The 26221-nt window shown below is 48.6% G+C and overlaps 1 protein-coding gene across 4 annotated transcripts in view; it reads right to left on the reverse strand.

Moving 5' to 3' along the window:
• The window catches only part of USP48 (ubiquitin specific peptidase 48), a 31163-nt gene that overhangs the window by 2454 nt on the left and 2488 nt on the right, over positions 1-26221 (reverse strand). For 2 of the 4 annotated variants that reach the window (XM_074893025.1, XM_074893024.1), the window contains exons 5-24: positions 25042-25166; positions 24349-24457; positions 23003-23136; positions 22699-22781; positions 22294-22473; positions 19858-19983; positions 17649-17798; positions 14904-15104; positions 13266-13380; positions 12982-13112; positions 11562-11633; positions 7767-7891; positions 7482-7604; positions 5576-5637; positions 4945-5055; positions 4177-4307; positions 3834-3940; positions 1678-1782; positions 607-762; positions 263-388 (exon numbers count right to left, since the gene is read on the reverse strand). In XM_074893025.1, the coding sequence (XP_074749126.1) occupies positions 263-388; positions 607-762; positions 1678-1782; positions 3834-3940; positions 4177-4307; positions 4945-5055; positions 5576-5637; positions 7482-7604; positions 7767-7891; positions 11562-11633; positions 12982-13112; positions 13266-13380; positions 14904-15104; positions 17649-17798; positions 19858-19983; positions 22294-22473; positions 22699-22781; positions 23003-23136; positions 24349-24457; positions 25042-25166 (2472 nt within the window). Of the gene's footprint in view, positions 1-262; positions 389-606; positions 763-1677; positions 1783-3833; positions 3941-4176; positions 4308-4944; positions 5056-5575; positions 5638-7481; positions 7605-7766; positions 7892-11561; positions 11634-12981; positions 13113-13265; positions 13381-14903; positions 15105-17648; positions 17799-19857; positions 19984-22293; positions 22474-22698; positions 22782-23002; positions 23137-24348; positions 24458-25041; positions 25167-26221 lie in introns of those variants that run through there. The other 2 variants (XM_074893026.1, XR_012632056.1) reach the window with 2 other exon arrangements.

Raw genomic sequence — 26221 nt, forward strand, 5'->3', positions numbered from 1 at the left:
GGTGGTACGCACGCAGCTCGGCAGAAAAGGCCAGTTAATAAATGCTCTTTAAAAAAGAAAAAGGAGGATTTTCATCCTCCAAGGAGGATTTTCCTCCTCCAAGAGGAACTCGTTAAATCAGGCCATGGAGCAGTCACGGGTGGGCACGTCCTCTGCACGGCGGTTTTCACACCCACCACAACGTTTCTCTTTGGTCGTACAAAAATCCCTTCAACTCTCTGCTTTATTTGACTTTCTTTTAGCAGCCACACTCTCACGTTACCTTTAATAAAATGACAGACTCGGGGATGACTCCCAGGCTGCCGAGCGTTGCGGTGTCATCGCTCAGTATCTTCCCGTCGATCGACAAATTCTGGTCGAAGGGAGCAACTGAAAATGCATGCATGATCTGTGCCAACAGAATGAGACACGCTGATTTTGTGCGGAGGGAAAAAAAACCGTACCGCCGAGCTACACAAAAATACCACGTTTAGAAGAGCAACACGCGCCTTTCGACGCCACGTGGGATTTTTATACTCTTTCCCTCCATCCCCTCCCAGCCACATGCTCCTAATTTTGTGTTTTCTTACTCGAGACGACTCATTCCTTGGAGGAAAACCACCTTACCTGTATTTTCAGCTCTTTCAGTGTCTGATTAGCAGAAACAAGCAGCGCTTTCTCCCCTCTGACTTTCCTGTGCCGGGTGCTTCGCCTGATGCCTTGCTTTTGGTAAGTGATGAAGCTCTGGTGTGAGACCTTCTGGCGCTTCGCACCGCCGTTGGTCTAGAAACAAGAGGTAAAAATCAAGGGCCCGAGTTTGGGATTGGTGGAAAAAGACAACCTCTCTGTAGCCCGGACTGCGTTTTGGGTGCATGGGTCATGCGAGGGAAGGCACAAAGTGCTGAGAAGCCCCTTCAAAGTTTTGGGCACCTCAATACGAGAGAGATCTCGAGGGGCTGGAGCGAGGGCAGAGGAGGGCAATGAGGCTGGGGAAGGGCCTGGAGAATAAATCCTGTGAGGAGAGATTGAAGGAGCTGGGGCTGTTCAGTGTGAGGAGGAGAAGGTGAGGGGAGACCTCATCACTCTCTGCAGCTCCCTGAAAGGACGTTGTGGAGAGGTTGGTGCTGGTCTCTTCTCCCAGGGGATTAGTGACAGAACAAGAGGGAACGGCTTTAAACTGCAACAGGGGAGGTTCAGACTGGACATGAGGAACAAATGTTTCACAGCAAGAGTGGTCAGAGAGTGGAATAGGCTGCCCAGGGAGGGGGTGGAGTCCCCATCCCTGGGTGTGTTTAAGGGTCGTTTGGATGAGCTGTTGGGGGATGTGGGGTAGGGGAGAACTTTGTAGAGTCGGGCTGAGGGTTGGACTCGATGATCCCGAGGGGCTTTTCCAACCTGAATGATTCCGTGGTTCTGTGAAAGCAAACCGCCACGTGCAAGTGTCAAGAGGACCGAAGGACTCGCCTTGAAACCTCAGTTCCTGCTTCTAACGCTGGCGTGGGGCGGATTATCAGCCAAGCGTACAAGAGGTCAATATCTGACCTCTCCAAAAACAAAGCGATGGGGTGGTACGACCATTAAAATGACAATTTAAGACACCTAGTTTTAGCAGTACACAGAGGAGGAGGGCTATCCCATCATGCTGACTCAAGAGGATGATGCAAAACCAAGGGACCTGGTGGTATTTTTGATCTCTACCTGGTTAAAATCTGGGTCTTGCTCCCCCTCTGGCTTGTTTTCCTCCCTTTCCTCTTCAGCTTCTGAGCTGCTCACGTTCAGCTCCGGAGCAGCGTCCTTCATTACCTGAAGTCACAAAAATCATTCTCCGTAACTAAGCCGACAACATCAACCCAGACTGTCACATCACGGCAAACAGCTTGCAGAGACCTCCAGGATGTCACCTCGATCCAACGAACCGAGGCAGAGCAGGAATAACCCAGGGATCTGCTCCACGTGCTCTGCAAATTCTTCTCCCCCTCCTCCCCAGCTGCATCGAGCCATGGGGGGATTCGGCTCAGGAGAACAAGCTTCTCTATTGAATTGCAGGTGCTTCCTGCGGCTCAGGACCTGCCCTCCTCTCTAGGCAAAGGGAAAGTCTCCAGGGGCCTGCACTGATTTCTTTCCCATTAGCTGGCTGCTTCTCTGGTTCATCTAAGTGTATTACAAAAGCCCTAACACGGAGAAAGGAATATTATCTGTAAATTAGACACTTATCCATCCCTGCAGCAGACTGACAGAGGCACTCAGCACCATTATTTATGGGTCTGGAGGCTGTAAGTAAATGAAATCTAAATAATTTACACAAACGGATAAATAAAAATGATGTTCAGTTCTGTGTAAGTCACTCCAGGAGGCGGGGAGCTGCCGGACGTGAATTCACAGCTAGCTTTGGCTGGAGCTGGGGTTTGCAGGAGCCCAGGAGACTGGCACGCTCTCCATCCTGGATGCCTGAGAACTCGTTTCTCCATCAATGTATTTGCAATTAACAATGCAATTTCAGCTCCCGAACATCCAGCACCAACCGCAGCCTCCCCAGAGCCCTCCGGATTCCAGCAGTGCCGCCCTACGTTGATTTTACACGGCCGTGGCTTCCCCCTCTCGCAGCGTCAGCCAAAGGAGGTTGCTGGGGGTCGCAGAGGGAGGAAGAGCAGGGGTGAGGGGATGGGAAATGCTCCCCGACTTTTTGCAAATCCAAAGCAGCAGGGAAGAAAGCAGTGGCTTGGAGTGCCGCCGTCCGCAACCCTCGCTGGCAGTGCTGCCGCGCTGCTGGCGGGGCGTTAGCGCTGCTTCGCATCTCGCCGAGGCTGCCCTGTTAATGAGGGAGCTTGCAGGCAAGCTCTCGCCCCCTCTCTCTAACTCCAGCTGCTCGGCAAAGAATAGCTGCCTGTTTTTTGCCAGCCCTACATGTGAGCACGGTCCTGTCCAGCACCAGGAAAAAAAAAAAAAAAAAAAAAAAATCCAACCAAACAACAACCCTCCTCTGCACCAGAGCCAAGATACAGCCTTGGGATTCAGCCTCGAGACAGGCTGAAATCCCATCGCTGATGGCTCAAGACCGTGCTGCGTGTTCTCCATCTCACAACCAAGGCAGAAACCCCTCCAGCCTCCGGCGCCCTGCGGTTCTACAGGCTCCGGTCCCTCCCTTCGACTGGCAGGGAGGTGAAAAATCAGTAAGAGGCAAAAAAACCAAACCCCACGCTGCGAAGGTGAGGGGAACGTCTTTATCTGAGCTTGCACATGAGCCTTGGTTTCCTCCTTGAAGCATAAAAGGAGGCCTAAGGAGGAAGGCTTACTGTAACCAGCTTTTGGGTACCTGTAAAGCCAATTCTAGACCTGACACTGATCCCTTAAGACACCAGTAAAGCAGAGACGTAATTCACAGCTTCGTAAGGGATCCTGAAAACCATCTCTAAGTCCACTGCTATTTCAGCATGGAGGTTAGGAGCTTATTTCTGTCACTTGAGCAACCAGGAAAGGAAATGACAAATATTGGAGGGGGAGGAGAACAGGTAGAGCCTGATAACACATTATGAAGACAGAAACGGTTACAACATTGCCTAAAATAATCAAAGCTGGGAACATTCGTGAAGATACCCAGTAACACAAAGGATCCGTTTGGCAAAAGGAAGCCTTGAGGAGAAGCGACAGCTTCCCCGGGCCGCAGAGCTGGGTGCTTTTTGCCCACAACCACCACCACAGGCCACCCAGCAGCCCCACCAGCAGGTCCCAGCCCTGCGGGGACGTGACAGGCTGTGACAGCCGTCGCGTTCGGATCGTTATTTGGGTACTCGGTGCAGGTTCCCTTAAATGAAAGGAAGCCAGGATGAGTAAAGACCGAGGGAGAGAGCCCGTACCTTTTTATTATCCACCACTTTATGGATGTAGATGGTTGCTTGGGTGTACTCACGCAAGTCCCGCTGCTGTTGGCATAACAGCCCTTCTCTGCACTCTGGACAGAGTTCTGGGGAGGCACAAAGGAAAAATGCATTTAATTGCTTCAGCTCCTCGGAGACACCGGCCCAATGCCTCTCACCGCTAACCCGGAGGGGATCGCACAACCAGGGGCCTCTGCCAAGCTGCTGTTTACCACTGATCCCCCTAGATCTGACCCTTTATCTGAAAAAGAGCCATTTCCCAGGGAGTCTGCACCAATTAGCAAAAGAATAGGGCACAGACAGCGGCAAAAGATTCACTCACGGGGCTCAGAGGTGTAAAGTGTGCTCTCCGGGTCCGCCCCGGCAGCTTGCGTTCGGGTAATTTTGATGACATGATCCACGACGAAGAGTTTTTGAATCCTCTCCCACTCGCTGGGCCATATTAGAGCTATACTGTGCAAAGGAACAAGAACGTGCTTTATGACATGGAAAAGCCAAGCCCCGAGCTCCTGAACAGCTTTCCCTTTTCTTTTCAGTCTGTTAATGAAAGAAAAGCTGCAAAATCAATCCCTAACTCCAGCGACACGGGAGGGCCTGTACGCCCAAGATAACAGGGTAACAGTAGCGTGTTATTAGTGACACTGTACTGCTCCAGTCATGCCGGAGGGAGGATGGATTTGGAGAGGAGCGGAAGATCCACTACTTTTAGTTCTGCATCACTGCAGAAGCAACGCTACAGAGCATGAACTGAGCCCAGCACCCAGCGCTCCGGGGGCAAGTCTCCCAGAAAGCAAATTGTAAGGAAGGCGGATGTTTCTATGCCCCGGTCAAATTCAGGGTAGTTTATTGTTAGGAACTAGCCAAGCTGAAGTAAGCTCTCTTTTTTTCCTGACCCAGCATCCTTCAACAATTTAGATCTTGCCTTGCATGAAGGCTAAGGTGGGCCCGAGAAAGCGTATCTGTTAATTTTGTTCAAGGGAAAGCATTCGCTCCTCTTGTTGCTGCAGCTCAGCGAGCCTCCGGGAACGTTTCCCCAAGGCTCACGAGAGACAAAAGGCACCTGGCAGACACGTGAAGAGAAGAAACTCACAGTTTGGAGTCTTCTTTGGTCATGGAAGCGTAGGTGAACATGAGGCCCCCGTGGGGGCAGAGAAGAGCGCTGTTTCCTACCGAGGACACGGGGCTGCATCGCGTCGGCCTCCTGCACGGGCAAAGGAAAGCGGTTTGCAAAGCCTGGCCAGGTTATTTCACAAACCCCACAACTCTGCAGGCAGCCAAGGAGAAATCACAGGTGAATATTTACAGGAGACATTCCAACAGGGAATATTAAAATCTACTGCCGATGAGGAAATCAGATCTGCGTTCCTGCGCGTTGCAAAATTACTCCCCTATCTAGCAGAGATTTCCATCTCCCACCACCAGCAGCCCGTGGAAACAGGATTGAGCGGTGACCTTTGCCTAGGATACAGCTCCAGACAGATGAAAAAACTAATCAGGTTACTATCTAATCCAACCATCTGGTTAAGACACAGTAAACAAGGAAATTCAGTTTCTTACCATGTATTACAACTGCTACGAGCCCTGCAAAAATCAGCTTCCTTGTTTCCACAAAGGCAAACAGCAGGTAAGGACACACCGCGCCGGGATTCGAAAGCAAAATCATTATCTACAGCCCCCCAAAAGAAGGAATAAAAAGCACCAAAAACCTCAAGCCAAGTTACCTGACAAATTTCCTCCATTCTTCTACAAAGAACTGCGAAACAATATACAGCTCATCTGTCTCCTGGAGGTGAAAAAGAGAAGGAAAAAGAAAAAAAAAAAAGGATCTTTTTTAATTAATCCAACAATAGAGAAGCAATGACTGTTCAGCTTTTTCTGCAGTGCTCGTTCTCTTTGAGACCTCAGTGTTTTTGCCATGACAACTCCATCCAAGCGCGCTGGGGAAGCCAAGTAAAATAATTTGGGATCAAGTACTAAGCACTTACGTTACTAATCTCGTGTTTATTACAAAGTTAGTTTAGCTTTAGATCCAATTATCTTTAATTCACAGCAGGAAACGGTCATTTCCCCTGGAGCAGCTACGGACTCCCCAGCACCGTGTTTTCTCTCGCTGGGTACTTGGGGTCTAAAGCAGATTTGTCTCTGCACCCTGGTGGGTGTGGGGTGAGACCACCCCAACCTGCCTCATTTGCTTCACCCATCAAAACCCAGAAGTTTCTCCTTTTAGCAGCAGCACGGATTCAAAACCGTGGCCACGCACCCTCACGAGGCAGCAGTTTTAGGATAAACTGCTGTTTTCCTGGCCTGAATGATTTACCATGAGACTGTCTGCTCCTGGACAAGAAATCACTGAGATACTAAGAGCTGGGTGACAAAATAACTTCCGTGCTCGCTTATCCTCACCACCTTCCCTAACGCAGATTTAAGGGCTCGCTCCATCTTTCTGCAAGAAAATTCAGCATACCTGAGGAATTAATATACATATATATATATATATTTTTTTTTTTTAAATCTCCTTTCATCTCCTCTAGATTAAACGGCTCCGCTTATTTTTTTCCCTGAACCTCAACTGTTTTGGATCAGGAAAACTCACAAAGCTTGAGGGAGAGGTCTTCAGCTCTTTTTTTATCACGCTCCGTTGGGAAATTCAAAGAGTGGAGGATGTAGCCTCGTTGCCTGGAGAGACCCTCCTATTTCAAGCTGACCCACAGCGATGGGCTCCAGCTTTCCATCACCTACTCCAGCTACAAAAGCAGACCCAACTGGATACTGCCCTTACATACTGCTGGTAGGGCCTGGCAGCTCTCCAGCTCAGCACAGAGTGTTCACCATTTAAACCCTTTCGGGGCTCCCCGGTTCTGAGACAGGGATCCACGTTGACCTCAATATTTATCCACGGCTGGAGAAGGCACCCGAGAGTGGCAAGCTGCCCTCACACGTAGCAGCGACCGAGGCAGACACCTGCCAAAGCAGCTTGGCAGGATCGAAGAGTCAATCATTAATCAGCGCTGCGAGACGTCCGGGAGCCAAGGCGTGGAGCCAACAGCTTGTGCCATTTCTTTTGAGCCGCCTTGAAGCCCCAGGAAAAGTCCTGGAGAGCCGCACGCTCGTACCGGGGAGAAGCTGGTACGAGAGGTCTTGCACGATCATCGCTCCTATTTGCAGGGCTTCAGCATTTTGGGAAGCTCCCCCTGAGCTCTCGGGATGGAGCATGCTGGAGCACAGGTGAATTTTGTCCTGCCACGAAGGCAGACGGAGGGCGGTGGAAAGCCCTTCTTCGGTCCTTCTAGGGGCAGAGGTAACCACAGCAGCAATATTGTCGCTGCTTATCAAGCTGACGGCGGGCCAGCGACAGCTATGTTGGCACACGAGCCACTCTCGTGTATCTTTAGCAGGGCTTTGTGCCAGCACAGCTAATCGGGGGAAATCACACCTCGGCACAACACACGTGTAAGCGCTGCTGGCACAGGCTCCCCAGCGCAGGCACCGTCTCGCTTGGACCGAGTGAATGATTATCGGGTAGCCTCTCTCACAGGCAAAATAAAATTTCTTAGGGAGAGGGATAAAACCTAATAAAAACCTCCCTCAAGGCCTGCTACCTTGCCCTGGTTGCCCTCCTTCCCGTACCTGAGGCCAGCTGCCCAGGCAAGGTCTGCACTTATCGTGAAACAGGTTCTGGAGAGAAGTTTTCTGCTCGCTGGCCATCATCTTATGCAGAGCTTCGTTCTCCTCCCCTTCGCGCTCCAAAATCTGCATGAAACAGTTAATTACACCACAGCTTCAGTTCCTAGCTGCTATTAGAAGGTGACATTACTTCCCCCTACTGTACTGGGTCACGTTAAAAAGAAAACCAGAAACATGACCACGTATTTACAGTCAACAAAAGGGTAACGTCATTTGGCATTCAAATACCTTGCACTGGGAACAGCACTCTTTGTTATTTGGGAATTCAGGGGCCTTTGGAAAATATTGCTTGAGTTTCTCCCAGGCTTCCTTCGAAACCACCCTCCGTTCGTTTTCGGAGATGCACAGGTCACCTGCAGAGAGAGAGCCAAGGGAAGGGCTTTGCTCTTGATGTGCTCAGCGATGTTTTGCAGCCCTAACTAGATTGAAGAGATTACAGGGTATAAACTGGGGGGGAAGACATCCACGCACGTATCAGCCAACACTATGTCAGCAAAAAAGAGCGCAACTAATACACAAAGTCACCTTCAACTTCTTTATCGTTTCCTTGTTTAGACAGGAAAAAAAATAAATACAACTTTAATTCCTATAAACATCCTTTCGGTTTCCAAGCTCATGAACCCAAGCAGTGGATCAAATACAAGCAGCAACAGAGATGCTCAGAAAAGCAAGGACGAGCCGAAGAGGGCACAGGGCTGCTGTTTTCTGATCTTAGCGATCCATAGCTACATTTTTATGGTGACTCCATTTACCAAACTGCAGACTAACCGCAAGCCCCATGGAACAGGAGCTGGGTGCTTTCTGCACCCTTGAAAAGCAAAGTTACAGAATCACAGACTCGTCTAGGTTGGAAAAGACCCTGAAGATCCTCCAGTCCAACCATGAACCTCACCCTGACTGTTCCCAACTCCACCAGATCCCTCAGCACTGGGTCAACCCGACTCTTCAACCCCTCCAGGGATGGGGACTCCCCCCCTGCCCTGGGCAGCCCATTCCAACGCCCAACAACCCCTTCTGCAAAGAAATCCTTCCTAAGAGCCAGTCTGACCCTGCCCTGGCGCAGCTTGAGGCCATTCCCTCTTGGCCTGCCGCTGGGTCCTTGGCTCAAGAGACTCATCCCCCCTCTCTGCACCCTCCTTTCAGGGAGTTGCAGAGGGCCAGGAGGTCTCCCCTCAGCCTCCTCTTCTCCAGACTAAACCCCCCCAGTTCCCTCAGCCGCTCCCCATCAGACCTGTGCTCCAGACCCTGCACCAGCTCCGTTGCCCTTCTCTGGACACGCTCGAGTCATTCAATGGCCTTTTTGGAGTGAGGGGCCCAAAACTGAACCCACTCATCGAGGTGCGGCCTCACCAGTGCCGAGCACAGGGGTGAGATCCCTTCCCTGTCCCTGCTGGCCACGCTAGTGCTGATACAAGCCAGGATGCCACTGGCCTTCTTGGCCACCTGGGCACACTGCTGGCTCCTGTTCAGCCGGCTGTCAATCAACCCCCCCAGGCCCCTCTCTGACTGGCTGTATAACCTCAGATGGCTTTGCGTGCCCTCTCCAAGCACCTCAAAAATCTGGGAAGGACAGATTCCGCACTCTAGATCTGCTCCAGGGAATGGCTGAGGTGTGAACATCAGAAGCAAGATTTACCAGCTGTCCCGCAGACAACTTGCCTGCTGTATTATTTATCCTGATGCTCAAGCAGCTCAAAAAAACCCCCAAAGAAGGGTTTAGTTGCAAGGCATTTGTTGTTTTAGCAGCAGCCATAGCGGAAAGGTTACGCTCACGCATTTAGACCCCACGTGGCGACACGAGCTCCTTGGGAGCTTGGGAAAACGGGGGAAGACGAGGGCTCGGGGATCCCACCAGCTCGCGGGGGTGACGATGGCCAAGGGGAAAAATGCCACGCATCTCCCCGCGGCGAGAAATAAGAGGAATGGTTGTTGCAATAACCGAGGTGCAAACCGGATTTGGATGCGGCACGGGAACGTTCAGGCCTCGGTGGGGATTTCACCCAGCGAGAGGGAAGCAAAACAGCAACCGCGAAGTCGTGGCGCTGAGCGGTGTCCACCAAAGGGCGTGATACCTTATTATCTGCTTCTCTATAGCCTGAGGAGCTACAGAAAGGAGGCAGGGAGAAAAGGCTCCTTCCTCCCCACCCTCTGGTAGCTCTTTAACATTACAAGCAGCTCCTCAGGCCCACGGACCCGACAGCTTTCCTCGCTCCAGCCAAGCCTGGATTTCTGCCAGCCCTGAAGGGAAAAAATAGCAACGCTCCCCTCCTGCTTTTCCTCTAATAAACAAAGGTCGGGCTGGACTGCTTCGATGCGGCACTTGGCCACTTGTTCTTCATCAAACACGACCAAGTGGCCCAGCTTTACCATATGAGGAGGCAGGACCAGGCTGCTTTCCAGAGCCAGCAAGGATGGGGGAAAAAAAAAAAAGAGCTTGTACAAATAAGTGCCTTGACACCGCATGATTAATGAAAGTAGATTAATACACTGTTGAGTGGAAGAGGTGGAAAAAATCAGATCTGGGTGTGTGGGGAACAAGTGCTTTGCCATCTGGAAGATGATGATCCTAACCGCTGCTGACCCTGCTTCCCGCTCCCACCATCCAGGGACACGTTTTGGGCACGGACATCAAAGAAGTCTTAACTTAGTATCTGGAAAAAATTATTCGCTGGGGTCGGGCAGCTAGTGGAGAGCGAGAAATTGCAGCAAAGATGCAAAGGGACTTCTTAAGGGAACGCCCGGATGGCATTTCTGGAGGCCAGCCAGACCTCACAGATAAAGCGCTGGCTTTTCCAGAGCCTACCATGAAGGCAGGAACTTCCTCCACAGCAAAATCAAGGCTGTAGGACCGGGACTACAGATGTGCTGATACACTCCAGAGGGAAATTTTAAAGGTAGAAATGTTGTTTTCCATGAGTAATCCACGAGTTAGCTCAAGATGATGAAATCCGACCTGCCAGTGGCCCCCGTATTTAATATTTATTCTGATATGACCCAAAGTCACAGATCAACTAGCGATTTACCAGCATAATATTTTCAAAGGCCTATTGGCCTATTTTTATCGTGTCTGGCTACATTAAATGTTTCATCACCACGCTGCTTGCTCTCATTTAACAGCAGCAGCCCCGCGGCAATGGGAAATACAGCGTTAAAAAGGCTCTGAAAACCAGCTAATGCTGTGACAAAGTGCTTAAACACCCTGCTTTAAAACGAGGCTTTATCAAGCCATTACTCTACATCCTTGATTAGCCTTGATGACAGGAGGTGTGTTGCTAATTTATGGCATGTTTCTTTCTTACTAGGAACAAGATCAAGCATCCCTGGCAGGGAAATTGATGCGTACAAACAGGAGCTGACTAGAACAGTTATGTCTGGGAGCAACGTACAGGCTAAAAAAAGTGAGATTTCCACAACAGGGTAGCCAAGGATGTAGGTAATGAACCGTCACTTAGCAAAACAACTAACACCGGGTCAAAATCTTATGTAAATGGACACCAAAGCACAGCAGGTTGGTAAATCGATATCCTTAGTGGTCCCAGCCACTCGCAGATAAGCCCGTGTTTCCACAGTCGTTAGGTAAGTGCTCCTGTTTTCATGTAAACCGAGAGAATAAATGGACACTCTCAGCTCCCACCTTGACTGATTTACACCATTATTTTCTCCTAATGCTTCCAGAGCTTCCACAGGGCTGCAGATCCTTGGTGCTGCCCTCGCCCCGCCACGTCGCTTCGTTAGTGCGAGGAACAGACGCTCATTTCCGCATCCCAGCACCTCCTGCCCCCTCCAAGCATCTCAACGTTTACAGCCCGTTCGCTGCCTTACAAAACTCAGCCTGCAACGGGATAGCGCTCGCAAGTGAAGCTCAAAGTCTGAGTGGCAAGAAACACCAGGCAGATGAGAATTAAGCGTGTTTCCTCAGAAACTATTCATGTTGGCCTTAGATGGAGCAAAGGCTACAAGGTTAATGTCTTGAGCAGTGGGCAACAACAGATATATTCAGCTCCATCCCCCACAGAGACTTACCATGTGGGCAAACGATGTCCTCGTTAAAATTTAACTCCTCTTCCTCCTCTCTCTTCTCTTCATTCGATTCATCTAATTAAAAAAGTAAAGAAAGATACAAGAAGATTGCACAGAGTTCCTCTCCCAAGGAAAGGAAAAATCTTGGGGGGAAAGGAGCACGGTTGCCTTTCAAATTGCAGCAAAACCCTTAACTCAAGGGAGACTTTGGGAGGAAATTTGTTATTCTCAAATGTCTTGGCCTCTGGGCAGGCGGGATTACAGCCTACAGGCCACGTAGGAGTGCTTTGAAGTGCGTGGAGCACAAGCCTGTCCTTTGTGAGATTACAAAGGACGCATTTGTTATGGCTCAAACACCGCAGGGGTTCACTGCTCCCAACGATCTCAAGTTTAACCTAAACACAAGCCTAGGTAAGAGTGCAGGGAGCAGAAACCTTCCTGGCAAAATATTAGTCCGCTCTTTGCCTTGAGGATACTGATTTAAACCAGATGCTGCCTGACAAACTAAGGGGGAGCCTGCCAGGGGTTTGACCAGCCCCACATTAATGTGTAAGTTATAGTTAAGAACCGTAGCTCCACAGACAGAAGCGCTGGATTTGGAGCATCATAAACACAGTAACGTGTTGGTAAGTCTCTAACGAGAGAGTTGGCTTGTGAGCAATTCAGATGTACTACTGGGAGTAGAAACGGAGGTCACCACGGAGGAAGGCGGTGTGGTAACTCAGCAGAGAAACACCTTTTTCTCAATGAATGCTCCACCAGCAGCGCCAGCTTACAGATATTATCAGGAGGGCTGTGGTGTTCTCAGAGCTTTCAAGCTCAAGATCAATGCCATTAGCCCATCATCTCCACTTTCATTCAAACAAGCTTCTTGCCCTCAGTTCCAAAACAAAAAGCTCAACAAAATATCCAGTTTCCAAAGGTTTAAAGAGCAAAAAGCAAATATAAAAACCTCACAGACTCATGATATGGCCACAGAAGAGAGTTCAATTCATGACTTTTTTTTTTTTTCCCTAGGCTGTATTTTGCCAGTGCTGCTTTACCAGCTGCATCGTTTCATCCACAGACCTTCACAATAAACATCTTTAGCCCTTCCCCAAGGCAGTTTTCATGTTTCTTCCTCCCCTGTGCTCTCTCGTTCAGATAAAAGCAGAGGAAAAGATCACGTGTCTGGGGGGGTAATTTTACACAGCTTTGTAGAACTACTTACTACCTCATCTTCTTCTCTGGGTGCAAAGATCACCCAGCAGTTTTGAAGTTTATCAAATAAAAAGCTCCTTCATTTAAGCAGCTTTTTATTTGATTTGTTATCCTTTCCTCCCTACCCATACAAGGGAAGCAAAACAGCTACAAGAACACCTGACGTGTCTTTTGTTAGGAGGTACCAGTCAGAGCTGGTGGGTCTCTACAGCAGCAGAACTACCTTTGTTTTGTGCATTTCCATTCATTTTTCCATTACTGTGCTCTGTGTCTTCATCTTGCTCGTTTAATTGCTCCAGAGCCAACTGACGCCAGCTCCGCAAGGATGCCTTTCCAACCCAAAATCCATCGTTCCTGCAGAGAGAGAACAGCGTTGGCAATGTGAATCACAACTCCTTTGGAGCTCAAACAGGAAAATCTTTAGGAAAAAGCTATTTAAGCACTTCTGGAAAAAAAAAGAAAAAAAAAAATCTCTGACAATGTTTGAAAGCGTCGGGACTTACATACCCCTTGACTGTTATCTTCAGTAAGTTCGTAACTGTTTTGTAGTCTTCGTTTAACTGGTTTTTCAGTCGCAGGATTCGACACCTTTCTACCACGCAGTCCTTGCAAAGTGCTTTGACTGGGGTGGGGGGAAAAAGAAACACAATTTATTGCAGTTTCCTGCACAGGTGGCTGAGCTTCTGGCTGGTTTGAAAGTGCTCAGACAGGTATGTACCAACTACCCTGGACTCAAGGCTGGAGATTTCACATGTAAATGAGGAGATCCCTGGGGTTACTGCCAGATCAGGCCACATTTGAAGCTTAATAAGTGTAAAATGCTTCAGATGAGGTGTGAGCTGTACTGGCTTCACAGCTCTCCACAGCTGGTATCAAGTCTGCAATTACAGCTGCCAGGCAGGTCACGCCAACACACAGCCACTTAGAGTCAAAAGGTAGGACAGTTAAGGCATACGCAAGGAAAAAACCTGTATTGTGGCACTTTGCCAGTGAAACCCAGAAAAAAAAAAACCCAACCTCCTGCAAAGCTATGCTGGACCAACAGGGAGTGGAAATCCTACAGCTGGGCATATATTTTCATCTGGGAGCAAGAGGGTCACATCCAGGGAAGTGAATCGGAGGACAAGGGCATCCATCCATCCCTCCCAGCTGTACTCAATGAAAAAAAACCTGCAGGCAATCTTCCAGTTGCCTAATAAATGTTGGCCTGGGTTGTTGGTTTTTTTTTTGGGGGGGGGGGGAGGACAGGCTTTTGGTTTGGTAGGGGTTTTTGGTTTTTTTGGGGTTTTTTTTTTGTTTTTTTTGTTTTTTTTTTTTTTTTTTACAAACGCTGCCTGCGTCACAGCAGTTTCTGCTGGTTGAGTTTCTTCCCTATAAGCTCCTAGCAGGAGCTGAGCTAATTTGGTCTCAGTGGGAGTTATTGAGCTCCTTTATAAAAGAAACTAAGCCTGGGGCTCGATTAAGGGAAGCCCAAAGACCGTAGGGGCTGGACTGACCCCAAAAATCAAAATGCACGACAGATGCCTGCAACACAAGCACACAGGCTAGCAGGTATGCGCTTCCCTCGGATGAAGCAGCTCGGGACAGGCTAAAAGGTGAAAGACAGTAAATGATTTTCTTGGCCCGCACACATCCGTGCTGCTCTGGAGCGCAGGCTGCTGGCAAGAGGCAGCACAGATCCGCACGCTCCACGAAACGCTGCCCACGCAGGATCTGTAGGTGCTGCAGGCATGGAAAATCATTTTCAAGAGTCTGGGGCGGGGGGGTTGCATGTGCAAGTTTTGTTATTTTCTAGAATCGACTTCATAAAACCTTGCAAGTATTATGTTTTCTAACCTAAGCGCTCCACTGCTTTCTCAGAAATTCCTCCACGCACAGCTCTCCCTAGACAGAGCAGAACTCGGGTATGAAACAGACTCTGCGATCAGACTAACTCTATTTGTTTGAATGCTAACGTAATTAGGTGATATTAAAAAAAAAAAAAAAAAAGTCACCCGGAAATAACAGCGCAGCACAAAAGCCATGCATAGAAACAAAGTTATGATGATAAAGGACAGCTCAAAACGGGGCTGGGACCAGAACACGGCTCCAAAACATGTTCAGCACATGAGAACGTGACTCGGAGAGGGCATTTTCTAGCCTCACCGTTCAGCCGGGGCCCTCCTCCGTATCTCCTGTAGAAGAAGTCAGCCACGTACTCCGATATCCTCTTCATAATGGGTATTTTATCGGGATGGAGTTTGCCGTGTGAGCACAGGCAGGCTGTGTTATCTATTGGTTTTGGAGGAGTGGACTCATCCAGCCATTTCTGCAGCCATTCGAGAGAGATGAAGTCGTATGGGGAACCTGGGAGGGGAAAAAACCACAAAGAGAAACAAGCCCGTGCGTGTCAGCTAACACACAATGCAGCAGATGGTATTTTATAATTACGCTGATATTCAACGGTACATTCAAAAATTAACAGGCTACCACTGTTGATCAAATCTCTGCAGTACAAGTTTTCAAACATCTGATCCAGCTTCCCTCACCCCATTCCCATCTCTGGATCGCAGGTTTAGAAGGCAGGAGCTATGTGAAATGAAGATATGCAAGAACAAGCGGTCGTTTTGCATTCAAGCAATCGATATGAAACAGCAGAGCGCTCCAGGTAGGAAAGCAAATGCTTTCAGACTGCTAAACCTTTAGGGGCTTACTGAAGAGTAGTCGAGGAAAGGAGAAGGTTTTCCAATTGTCCATCGAGGGACAGATAATAATATTTAAATTATGATCATACATTAAATGCTCTTTCTATAACAGAACGAGCTCACTGGGGTAAATTGAAAAATAAAAGGCAACAAGAGCAAAGAGACGAGGTCAGCGTTCGCCTCACCCCTTCAGTGCCCAAAATTTCAGTGTTATTCTGGGCCGCTCTTACTCTGGGTGAGAAACACTTGCACATTTTAAGATTTACAGTGCAAACAGACACTTGCTCAATTTTTTTAGTACGAGCACGACTTTTTTTTGAAACAGAGCAGCAGGCCCGCCCTTGTTTGCTGAAGGAGAAACACCTTGCACAAAGCCAAGGTTCAGGAGCAGGTCAGTGTCTGTATGAGCAGTGAAACAGCTTTGGGTGAAACCCACATCTCTTGATACTGAGAATTCCGTGAGATGAGAGGGAATTTAGGAGGAAATTAAACGTTTTCTGCTGATGTGAGGAGAGCAGCTCTGAAACCGAGGTGAAATGCAGCCGTTAGTTACATTTATCAAATTAACACAAATCTGTAATGTTTCACACGAAGGAACAGAGAAGCTACAGGAAAATATTCTGTCTTCCAGCTTGCACTGGATCTTTGTGAAGCTGGGCTTCAAACCCTCTTCTCTTCTGCAGCATAAATCAGCAGTATTTTCATCTTATGCAACGCCATCAGAGATATACAGCCATGACCTCCAGAGAATTGCAACGCTGTCAGAAATGGTTTGCTAGTTTGGGATGAAAGCTGCCTCCCCCGGAAAGTACGTTTTTCTGGGGCAGGCTACACGAAGCTGGCAGAAAATGTGTCTGCACAGCTGCGGAGAGAGTCCTGCGGGATCGGCCCCAGAGCAGCTCTGGGATAACGCTGCTGCCTTCAGCTGCGCTAGCAAGCTGCTGCGCCCAGGATGCGCCCTGCAGCGAGTCGTGGGTGCCCTCAGGGCAGCGCTTCAGGTCTTCAAATTGGGGCAGAGGAGCTTTACCTGTACCTGTACAAACCATCTTTTTGAGATTTATTCCTCTGTCGCGTTAGAAATGCCGAGAGCAAACTATTGTGTTTCTGCTAAGGGGGAGAGAAAACGCACCAGGGTTGTGCTTGCTGCTCCTTTTTAATGGTGACTCAGGGCAGATTCATACCTCCACCACAACTTTGATTTAACGGTGACATTTTAACACCCCTCAGATTTGTGGGGACTCGGCAAGATGAGCTGCGACACCCTCCTATTCATGAGTTAAGCGCCTGTTGTCTGCAGACCGGGGTTCATAAATTGAAGAGGCAGACATTTACAGGAGCCGAGGAGTCTGGTCCTCAGCTGCTCGGATCTCACTGCTGGTTCTGAGCACCGAGCAACGAATACTAAAAGCTAAACATCAAACTGACAGGCTACACAGTTAAATACATTTTAAAGTCTTTAATTACAAATTTCCTGGAGATTTTAGGACCTGCACACAGCGGAGAGGAATTCCCCATGCTGGATGGACAGAGCAAGAGCCCCTACGCTTGTTTTGAGGGAGATGGGAGAGAAAAATAAGGGGAGGGAATGAAAATCCTTGTGCTCAGACATGCTGAGGTGACAAAACACAAGGAACAGTAGGAAAGGATTAACCCCAGTCACTCACTGGACGGACTACGAAGCTGAGACATGGAGCTCTGAAGGACTGGTGGGGATGAATCAAGTCATTTTCTGCTGGAGGTCGGGCATTCTCGTACTCTGTTACCTGCTGATTAATTTGGATCAACAGCTCCCAAAACTCGCTGTGAGTTGGCAATCTGAGACCGACCAGTTATTCTGCCTCGATGCTACTAACCGCTAACGAGACGAGCTGCTCACCAGGCAGAAGAAAACAGTCACAGTGCATGGAAGCACACGGGAGACTGACTGATGGGGAAGGAGCAAGAGGGAATTAGTGACGGCAGAAGCCATCAGAATGAGCAAAAAAGGAGAAAAATAGGTTAAGGCAGAAAAACAAGAGCAGGAAAGCAAATCCCAAGCATGCACACAGCAACAATAGAGAGCGATCGCTTTCCTCTTTGAGAGGGCTACAGCTAATGCCTTCCAGCAAAGTGTTCAGGCCACAGAAGTGAGTTGTGGGTTAGTAACAAAACATTACTAATCTTAACAACAGTCTACTACAAAATACTACCACAATATCTTACAGACCAGCTTCAGCGGGTAACCTTTTGTAGAGCTCCTTCACCTCTTCGTGTTTGATTTTGCCTCTGGCCACGCTCTGTTTGCGCATCTCGGCCATTTCGTTGCACCACTCCTCAAACTTGCAGTTATCACGCTCTACCAGCTCCTGCAGAAAAGCTGTTGGGAAAGAAGAAAAAGCGGTCATTCCGAGGAAAAATGCCAATTATGTTAATTATCCCTGCGATTGGTTATCTAGGGATAACAAGCAAGCCTAAAAATTCCCTCACGCAGCTACCGACACAAGTCTTTCTGAAAGCCAAGCGCACGGACGTTGCTCTCTCCAATATTTGTGGTTGTAGATGATTAAATGCAACTGTCCTGCGCAACACAACGGCGCCCAAGAAAATAATTTACTCGGGTTTGGTTGCTGGTGTTAAGAGAAATCCTTTGCTTGCTAACAAGCCTACGCTGAGCGCTGGCGGTCGCGCAAAGTGTGATGGGGTTTGGCGAGAGGCTGCAGAGCGGGAGCGCGGCAGGACGCTTTGCTGCCTGCTTCAATCCCTCCCTGCTATTCCTCTTGCTCCAGCCGTTTCTCTGCCTCCCACCGAGAGCAGCTCCTCTGTGCTGCCAAGGACCCGTCGTTCCCAGGGGAGAAGCAAGAGCTTTTCACCCTACGGCTACACCTGAAGCCTGTCCCGACGCGCAGCCCCACGGGTACGCGTGATCTCAGCGAGAGGGGTTGAGCACGTTGCAAACCCAAGGACAAAAAGCCCTCAGGAGACGAGAGATAAGCCAGGGCAGATCCTGGTGTCGACAGAACAGTGAGGGAAATGGGAATTTTTGCTGTCGCCGATGGAAAAAACCCAAACAAACCAAAGCTCAGCAGGGGAAAATAGAAGATAAAACACTTCCCTCGCGGGGCTGGTGTACGGGAGGGGGAAAACACTGCTTATCTGAAGCCTTTTCCTATTTAGCAGTATTTTGAAGAGCTAAAATATTTCCAGAAAAGTTAACACTTGTGCAGCCAGAAAGCACAATGTCCACGCTGGGAGAATATACAGTATTAAAAAACAACCAGCTTGACCCCCTTGAGGTCAGAGCCAAGTTACGTCTCTCCACTGTCCTGGAAAAGCCGCTTTTAACAGCATCAAAGCAAAATGCCTCAAATTTACAGTTGCATGAAACCTCCCCGCAACCACACTGCTCAACTGCTGCCCTTCGCTCCCTGTTCCCTGGCAGGCTTCCACGTGAAACAAAGGCAACCACGGGGCTGCGCAGGAATTTGGAGCTGGGTGGAGAGGCTTTTGCCGAGTTATTGTTTCGGGCAGAGGGGTAGGAGGAAAGTGAAGGCAAGAGAGCTCAGGAAACAGACTGAAAATGCGGTACAGAGGCAGAAATTAGCACTAATTCCCAATGCTGTGCGGCTCAGAGGGTGGGTTTTAGTGGTGGGGGGGCTGGAAAAGTTTTGGTGCTGTTATTAGCAGGGAAAAAGCTGTACAGTTTACCCCCTCCCCATCCGGATAACCAGAACAAACAGCAGAGGTCCAAAGGGGACATGTCACCTCTGCTGTCCCCGCTTTGCAGGAGGGAAGAAGGTGGAACACACCTCCATCCCCATCAGCACCAGAGACCTAATTAATCTCTCTAATCAAGTAGCATGCAAACGCGAAGCATCATTAAATCCACAGGCCAAACCTACAGGGATTTCTGCCACCCCCAGTCATTCTAAAGCAAGACACGAAGGCGCTCGTGCAAAACTCCTGTTAAGGGCTTGCATCCTCTTATTTTCATGCCATTTATTCTCAATATGGCAAAGATTAAGCACTCACAGAAGAAACCTGACATCTGTCAGGATTATTCACCTCCAGCACAGTACGTGTGCTGCCGATCACATTTAACCACGCTGCTCTCCTTCGCCTTCAGGAACCCGAGCGGTTCCTGCGGGATCCCGGCTGCGAATCCCAACGCTCCCGCCGCTGCACGCGGGCTGATCTCCTCCTAACCCTTTCCCATCTGGTTAGGACGGCGAGGCGTGAGAGGCACGGGATGGGATCAGCAGGCTAATATTATTTAAGTGCTAAGAAAGCCCGGGGGGTTTCACTGGTCATGACACTGAGTTGCCATACGGCACCTTTGGGGGCTCGTGGACAGTGGTCACAAAAGGGGCTTCGAGCAAAACCCCGACTCCTGGCCCACCTGGAGCAAGGTGAGGCCTAGAGAGTCAAAGCTCACTTACCTGGTACTTCGATTGTCAGAGATTTCTCCCGGGTTTGCAGCCTGTATACCAGCATGTAAGCATTGCGTGAGCAGTGAGTCCCTTTCCCGCACTTAGGTTTACGAGTCTGGGATTTGGAAGGTTCCGCTGCGGTACAGAAGGCAAAACATAATAAACACACAAGCTCGCTTACTGATTCTCCGTTAACGGGACGAGTTTGCCACCTAGCCGGCTTCCCTCTCCCCGCTGCACTCTGCCAGGCCTCTTTTTGCCAAGCGCTGGGCTTGGCATGAGCCAAAATTGTATCCCAAAGCAAGACCCAAATCCCTCCAGCATGTCTGGAGGCAGGGTAATTCAAAGGGACCAAAATTAGGTGCCTGCTCTGAACCACCCTTCTACAAGAGCCTTTCTTCTCTCCCCAATTAAACCTCACCGAGCCAAAAGCAGCTCTTACAAAAACATCCTTTCTCCCCTCTGCCTCTCGTCCTGGTGTCCTGACACCAAAGAACAGCCAAATCCTCAGGGAAGAAAAATCTTATTTACAAGTATGTGAAAAAACACGTGCCCTTCTGTTGGACAACAAAGCTTTTATGGAGCAAACAGCCACGGAAATGGTCATTTCAGAGCAGCTGGTGGTGCGATGTAAACTTGTGTTGCAAGAGTTGCTGTTTCCAGACAGGCTGCCAGGCAAGGAAATACCACTTATCTACAGCTGCAACTTCAAAAATCAACCATTTTTTTTATTTTAAAAGAATAAAGGAAAATCCCTCCATAGGTCAAACTCTAAATGGAACCCTGAAATATTAAGAAAAGTGTCTGTCTTTCCCAAATCCTGGAAAAATTCACGTGCGCCTCCTACCACACCATCCAGGGGACTTCCTAAACCTTCTTTATTTGCATTTTCTCCAAATATTTTCTAAATTGCTCCCATCTGTGTGGCCAAGCTGCAGGACTCTCCCACAGCAGACCTCTGCTTTATGTTAGCGACCTTCTGCTGTTGCATGCATTTGTAACAGAGAAGAGCCTCAGTTTTGCTTGGAGTAGGCAAATATATATTGATAAATATATTAAGCCTCCCAGCCTGCAGAGGCTTCTAAACACACTTTACTTATATTCTACAAGCAGTCTTGTATTACAGCAAGAACACTTACTGGCGGTTAAGCATAAACCTTTACAAGATCGAGGCTACAGCAGTTTATTTACATCTTATTTTGCTACACTGGGTAATGCAGGAGGTTAAAAAGAAAGGCTGAGAAGCTCCGATTTCCTTTCAGGGCTTATTTTTCTGTCTTACACCACTAGATGTCTAGCCAGCTTCATAATTTGGTTGGAAGCAAGCGGTAGTCAAACATTAACAGGATGACAAAGCTGCTCCAGTGGCAGACAGCGTTTATGCACAACGTGATGAAGCGCAAGAAGGTGTTTACTAGCACGAAAGCTGAAAATAAAGCAGCATCACGCAGATGAGTGCACGGAAGGAACTGGGAGAGGGAGGCTAGGCCCGTGCCTGCTCAAGGGCGTGCTCAGGCTGACGTGGTTTTACAACAAACTAAAAGAGCAAGTAAGTCTGAGGGTGTCTATTCACTAAGCTGTTACTTAAGGATGCTTTAAAGAAGGGCAACGTTTCATAAAAGCCAGCTGCAGCAAAGCATGAGCATCCCGCTGGGCCAGTGTTTCTAGGAATGGATTGCTTGCACTGTAAGTAAAATTTCTGGCATAATTTCCCCATTTCCTGGTACTGCAAAGCGTCCTGTGCTAAGGAACACTGAGCGACTGCAAATCCGAGCACTCAAAATGCCAGTTTAATGCTGAACCACTCCTATAGATCGACTGCAGACCAAGAAACCCGTAGGTCCGGCCCCAGCCCAAGCTCTCCAAGAAATCAAGACCCTGTCTCGTCCAGGGAACACGGTTATCTGGGCAGCACCAGGACACCAGCACAAGATGAGCTGATGCAGAACAGAAGAGTGCAAAGGAGAAGTAAAAAGTGCCGAGTAAAACAGGCAGCTTTGGCTTCCACGCCATTATTTAGATCAAGATTTTTTTTTTTTATGGAGACTCTTTACTGCCTCCAAGTAAAACACCTCAGTGGAAATAAAAATATAATGTGTTAAGGAAACTGAAAGTAATCTCGTTATCTGTTCCTGAGCCTCCTTTTAGACACCAGCCAAGGAAGCGGCAGCTCGCCTGTTTCACCCCGATAAGATGCTGATAACTCGGGCAGCAAAAATACTAGAAAAACTGATCACGAGGTGTGTGCACATAACTCGGGGCTGAAATGAAGAAAATCTGGCTGCCATTAACAGAATTGCCATTTCACACATTCCTCCTAAGATGTGACAGCACGCATAGGAGCACTTTTGTTTTAAGAGTAACAGGGCCTCCATGTATTCAGCCTCCATGTTTTTTGGGGAAAAGAGTTATTTTAAAAGGGCACTCACAACTTAAAGGTTTTACCTAGATCTTCCTCAATCCCCAACTGCAGTTTCTTCCCCTCCATCTTGTCTATGTCTTCATCGTTAAACTTGTACCACTCGCCCGTCTGCGGATCCTTCACGTGGGCGATGTAGTGCCCGGAGTAAGCGCTCACGCCTCGGTGTATGAGGACAGCACTAAGTTCATACACGTAGACGCCGTCTGGAAGGAAAGCAGCAGTCACACAGCGCTCTGGATGAAACAGCACACGTCTTTTCTCTCCTAGCACTTAATGTTTTTGCAAGGCAGCAGACAAAGACTGCAGTTATTTGAAATGCGGGCTTCAAACAACTCTTGACATAATTTTCCATCAAAAAGAGGATTCAGATCTCTTGTCTGCTGAGGGGCGGTGGGTACCACTAACGAAACACACTGCACAAAACTCACTTTTTTGTTCCATAAAAGGCTCCATGTCAAGCAGCTCGGAGAAGCCGATGTAAGTGTTCAGCTTTTTCTTATGGCCAGTTTGTCTGTGTGGAGGCAAAGCTTTGGTTCAGGGGAGAGCAATAACAACTCACACCTCAAAATAACTCTCCTTGAAACCCACCCAGCATCCCCAGAGAAGCTCACGCAAGCACTCAATCCTCAGTCTCTTAAATTAATGCAGACAGAGCAGACGACTTCCCAGGGAGCTTCCACAGAGCCCAGGGCACTCCCGCTTTTCCAGCACGCGCTGCAGCGAGGGGCTTACCTGTCAAACACAAAACGCATCAGCTGCAGGTTGAGCGTGCAGGGAAGACTCAGCAGCCTGATCTTCCTCGTGGCATTCTGCTTACTCTGACAAGTTTCGCAAAAATAACGATTGTCCCCTTCTAATTTTTCTTCCTGAGCGGGGAGGGGAGGCAGAAAGAAAGCTCTTGAGAAGAGGTTACCACTGCAAAGTCAACCAGTACAAGCTACTCAGCAGCTGGAGACTGAAAAGCACCGAAGTTATTTTAACCATTTAAGTCTCTATCCAGCTGCTTTCCAAAATAATCTCCGAGTTAAAAACACACACTAATAAATGTACTTTATCACATGGCCATAATAGGCTGCTCTCACTTTAAGAAAAATTTTAGACCACATCAAGCCCTATTCCTAGTTCTCAGGTTGCTTAAGCAGGTTTGCTCCCCACTTGACTGAGTTGGTTTATACCAGCGAGGGCTATGGAAAAAGAAAATAATTAAATCGCCCTTTTATGAGCTCATGTGGACCAAGTTAATGTAAAGCCACATTTTAGCCTGGAAACTACTTGTGCTCAGCCACACAAACATCACCATGTAAGAGTCATTGTCTACGCCCAAGTCGATTCAGTGGCAGGATTAGGCCAGAGGAGAACTCCAACTGCCCTAAACAAGGTCACCGGGTTGTTTCAGTGGCAGGAGGAGCAGACAAACTTGAAGTTCACCATTTCAGGATTTTAATGCGTGTCCACAAACCAGTCTTTTTTCATAGCAGACCTTCTGCAAGCCGAGCAACCGGTTTGCTGAGCGCATCAGCGGAGCCACTGCCCAGCAGCCAGACAGCTCAGGTACAGAGTCACGTTTCAGGTTAGTTCTGTCCTAAATATTTTTAGTTGAATCCACACCCCGAACCTTTAACATGCCAGATCTTAACTTCAGATCTAGGCAAATTTTCAAGTCGAATTAAGAGCACTTGCAGCTGTTCCTGCAGCTATTCCCGGCCCTCCCTAGTATTTTTGAGAGCACATTTTATAGCGGGGAATGTCTCCTGTTGCTATGCAGATGAGCGCGGACATAGGAAACACAAAAAGCAGCCATTCTCCCGGTGCTATCCATGACAAAGCACGCAGGGACTTTTTCCCCAACTTTGCTGGGAAAGTATTTTGACTAAGCATTGGACTTCCAAGTACTTTTTAAAGCACATGCGCATGTGCTACGCTCTGGCCCAGAGTAAAAAACATTTCCTATTGGATGCATCTCAGTGAGACGACTCAGTTGCTTCACTCCAATACCGGCCTCAAAGGCTGTTAAGTGGTGGAAGGAATTAAAACACCTTGCTAAGAACAGCAGGACTCAAAAACCAACGAGCTCGTACCTTAAGAAATTCCGTTATACAGTCTGTCAACTGCTTGTGCCCTTGGATGTTTAACTCCAGCTCATAAAATTTAGACACGAGTTTGGACTCCCTGCCACACTGGTTGCAGCTAGGATTTAAAAAAAAAAAAAAAAAAAAAGACAAAACCACATGAGGACAGGTCACTGGTTCATGTGTCTGAATTCCCCAGCCACTAGTAAACTGCTCCTTGAGCTATAAAACCAGGAGAAAAAGTTAAGTCAGAGTTAATGCAGTTCACACCTCTACACCACAAAAACTCTGCAAGAAGGTGTAAGCAGGATAATAGCATCTACCAGGAAAAACAGGAGCACCTGCTTACAACTTGCATACACCACTTTATGTCACTTTTGAGGTGAAATCCATAGCTCTGAGAACACAGGAATGAAAACACGACACCCGAGTATGCTATTTTTTGGCTGCAGGACTTTACGTTCCATCAACTCACCTGCAGGTTTAATTGTTAAATTTTCATTAAGGAGTTAAACGCAACTGGAGAACTGCAACACCATGCGCACAGAATCAGGAAACCTAAAAGCTAAAAAACTCTTATAAAATGTTTCAGTAGAAGCTTACCTGCCTGCTTCAGTTCTTAGGAGGGATCCTCCCCCCTCAAATTCTTCTAAAATGTGTAAATATTTACAGAAAGGTTCTTCCTGAAGACCAAATACTTACACCGTGACGTAGGCATACTCTCCACAGAACTGCTTTTGCACTATGTTTCGAACATCTGGGTTTTTTTGTTTGGATAAAGTATCTTCCAGCAGTGACATGAACAGCTTTGAAAACTCCTGGGCATCCTAGAAGACAAAGCCAAGTCCGTTAACAATACGCCACAGCACAAAGCCCAATCACAACCTTGTCGCTAATTTACTGCAAATTACCCGGAGCCCTACACACAGGCTGCACGGAGGCTCCTGCGTGCACTGAATAGAAAAAAAAGACCAGTCGGGAGAACTAAAGAAAAAGAGGAATTTGCCTAAAAGGAGTGCGAGGCCCCCAGCGTGAGACCACGGCGGGAGTTAACCTGGCTCCCGGCCAGCCGCGCCGGGTGGTTTGACTTCTGCCCCGCTCCTCGTAGGGCTCTGGAAGGAAAAAAAACCACTCCTGCAGAGCTTTCTATCCCATTAACGCTTGTTTTTCAAAGCTCAGCATGCAATTCAAGCTGGCCCTGCTTGTGTTAGAGGCGAGAAAAAAAAAATAAAAACACCCCAAAAATGACAAGCTGCCCTGTGGATTTGTCCCCTTCTGCAAGGCTTGGGAGCTTCCCCACACTCATCTCAGGGCCTTCCTCTCCCACCCTGGCTCTCCTTTGCTCTCCTCTTCCAAAAACAAACAGGCTTTGGCCTCTCCCAGCTGTCCTTTAGTATCACCGGTCGGTAGCGACCGCTTCCTTCCCCTCCCGCATCCTCCCAAGGAAATGCATGCTGGCGCTCAGGCTCTTCCTCCAACAATCTCCCTCTTACTCCTCAAAGTGTATTTTCAAGCCGTGCCCTTCTCCCGAGCCCTCTTTGGCTTCGGTGAGAGCCCCACAGGACCCATCCGCAGCACTCCCCCCTCTCTAACCATGTTTTCTCTGCCCCACACATTCACGTTGAACCTTGGCTGGCTCCTGGTGACCCAACCGAACGTCTTCTCGCCTTGCGAGGGCCCTTCAACCCCTGCTAAACCACCCACCTGGGAGGAGCAGCCTATACAACAGCCACAAAAGGACCTTCATGGCGGCTTCAGCTCCCACCCCGCACAGTGCCAGGGTCGATCAGGCACTAACACAGCTCCCGTCCCCACCCCATCGCTCCCTGGGCTCCTCCTGCTCTCCCACACGGACGGGAAGGACCCAGAGCACCGCTTCTCC

The sequence above is a fragment of the Strix uralensis genome, chromosome 23 (genome assembly GCF_047716275.1).
Source record: "Strix uralensis isolate ZFMK-TIS-50842 chromosome 23, bStrUra1, whole genome shotgun sequence".
Classification (NCBI taxonomy): Eukaryota; Metazoa; Chordata; class Aves; order Strigiformes; family Strigidae; genus Strix; species Strix uralensis.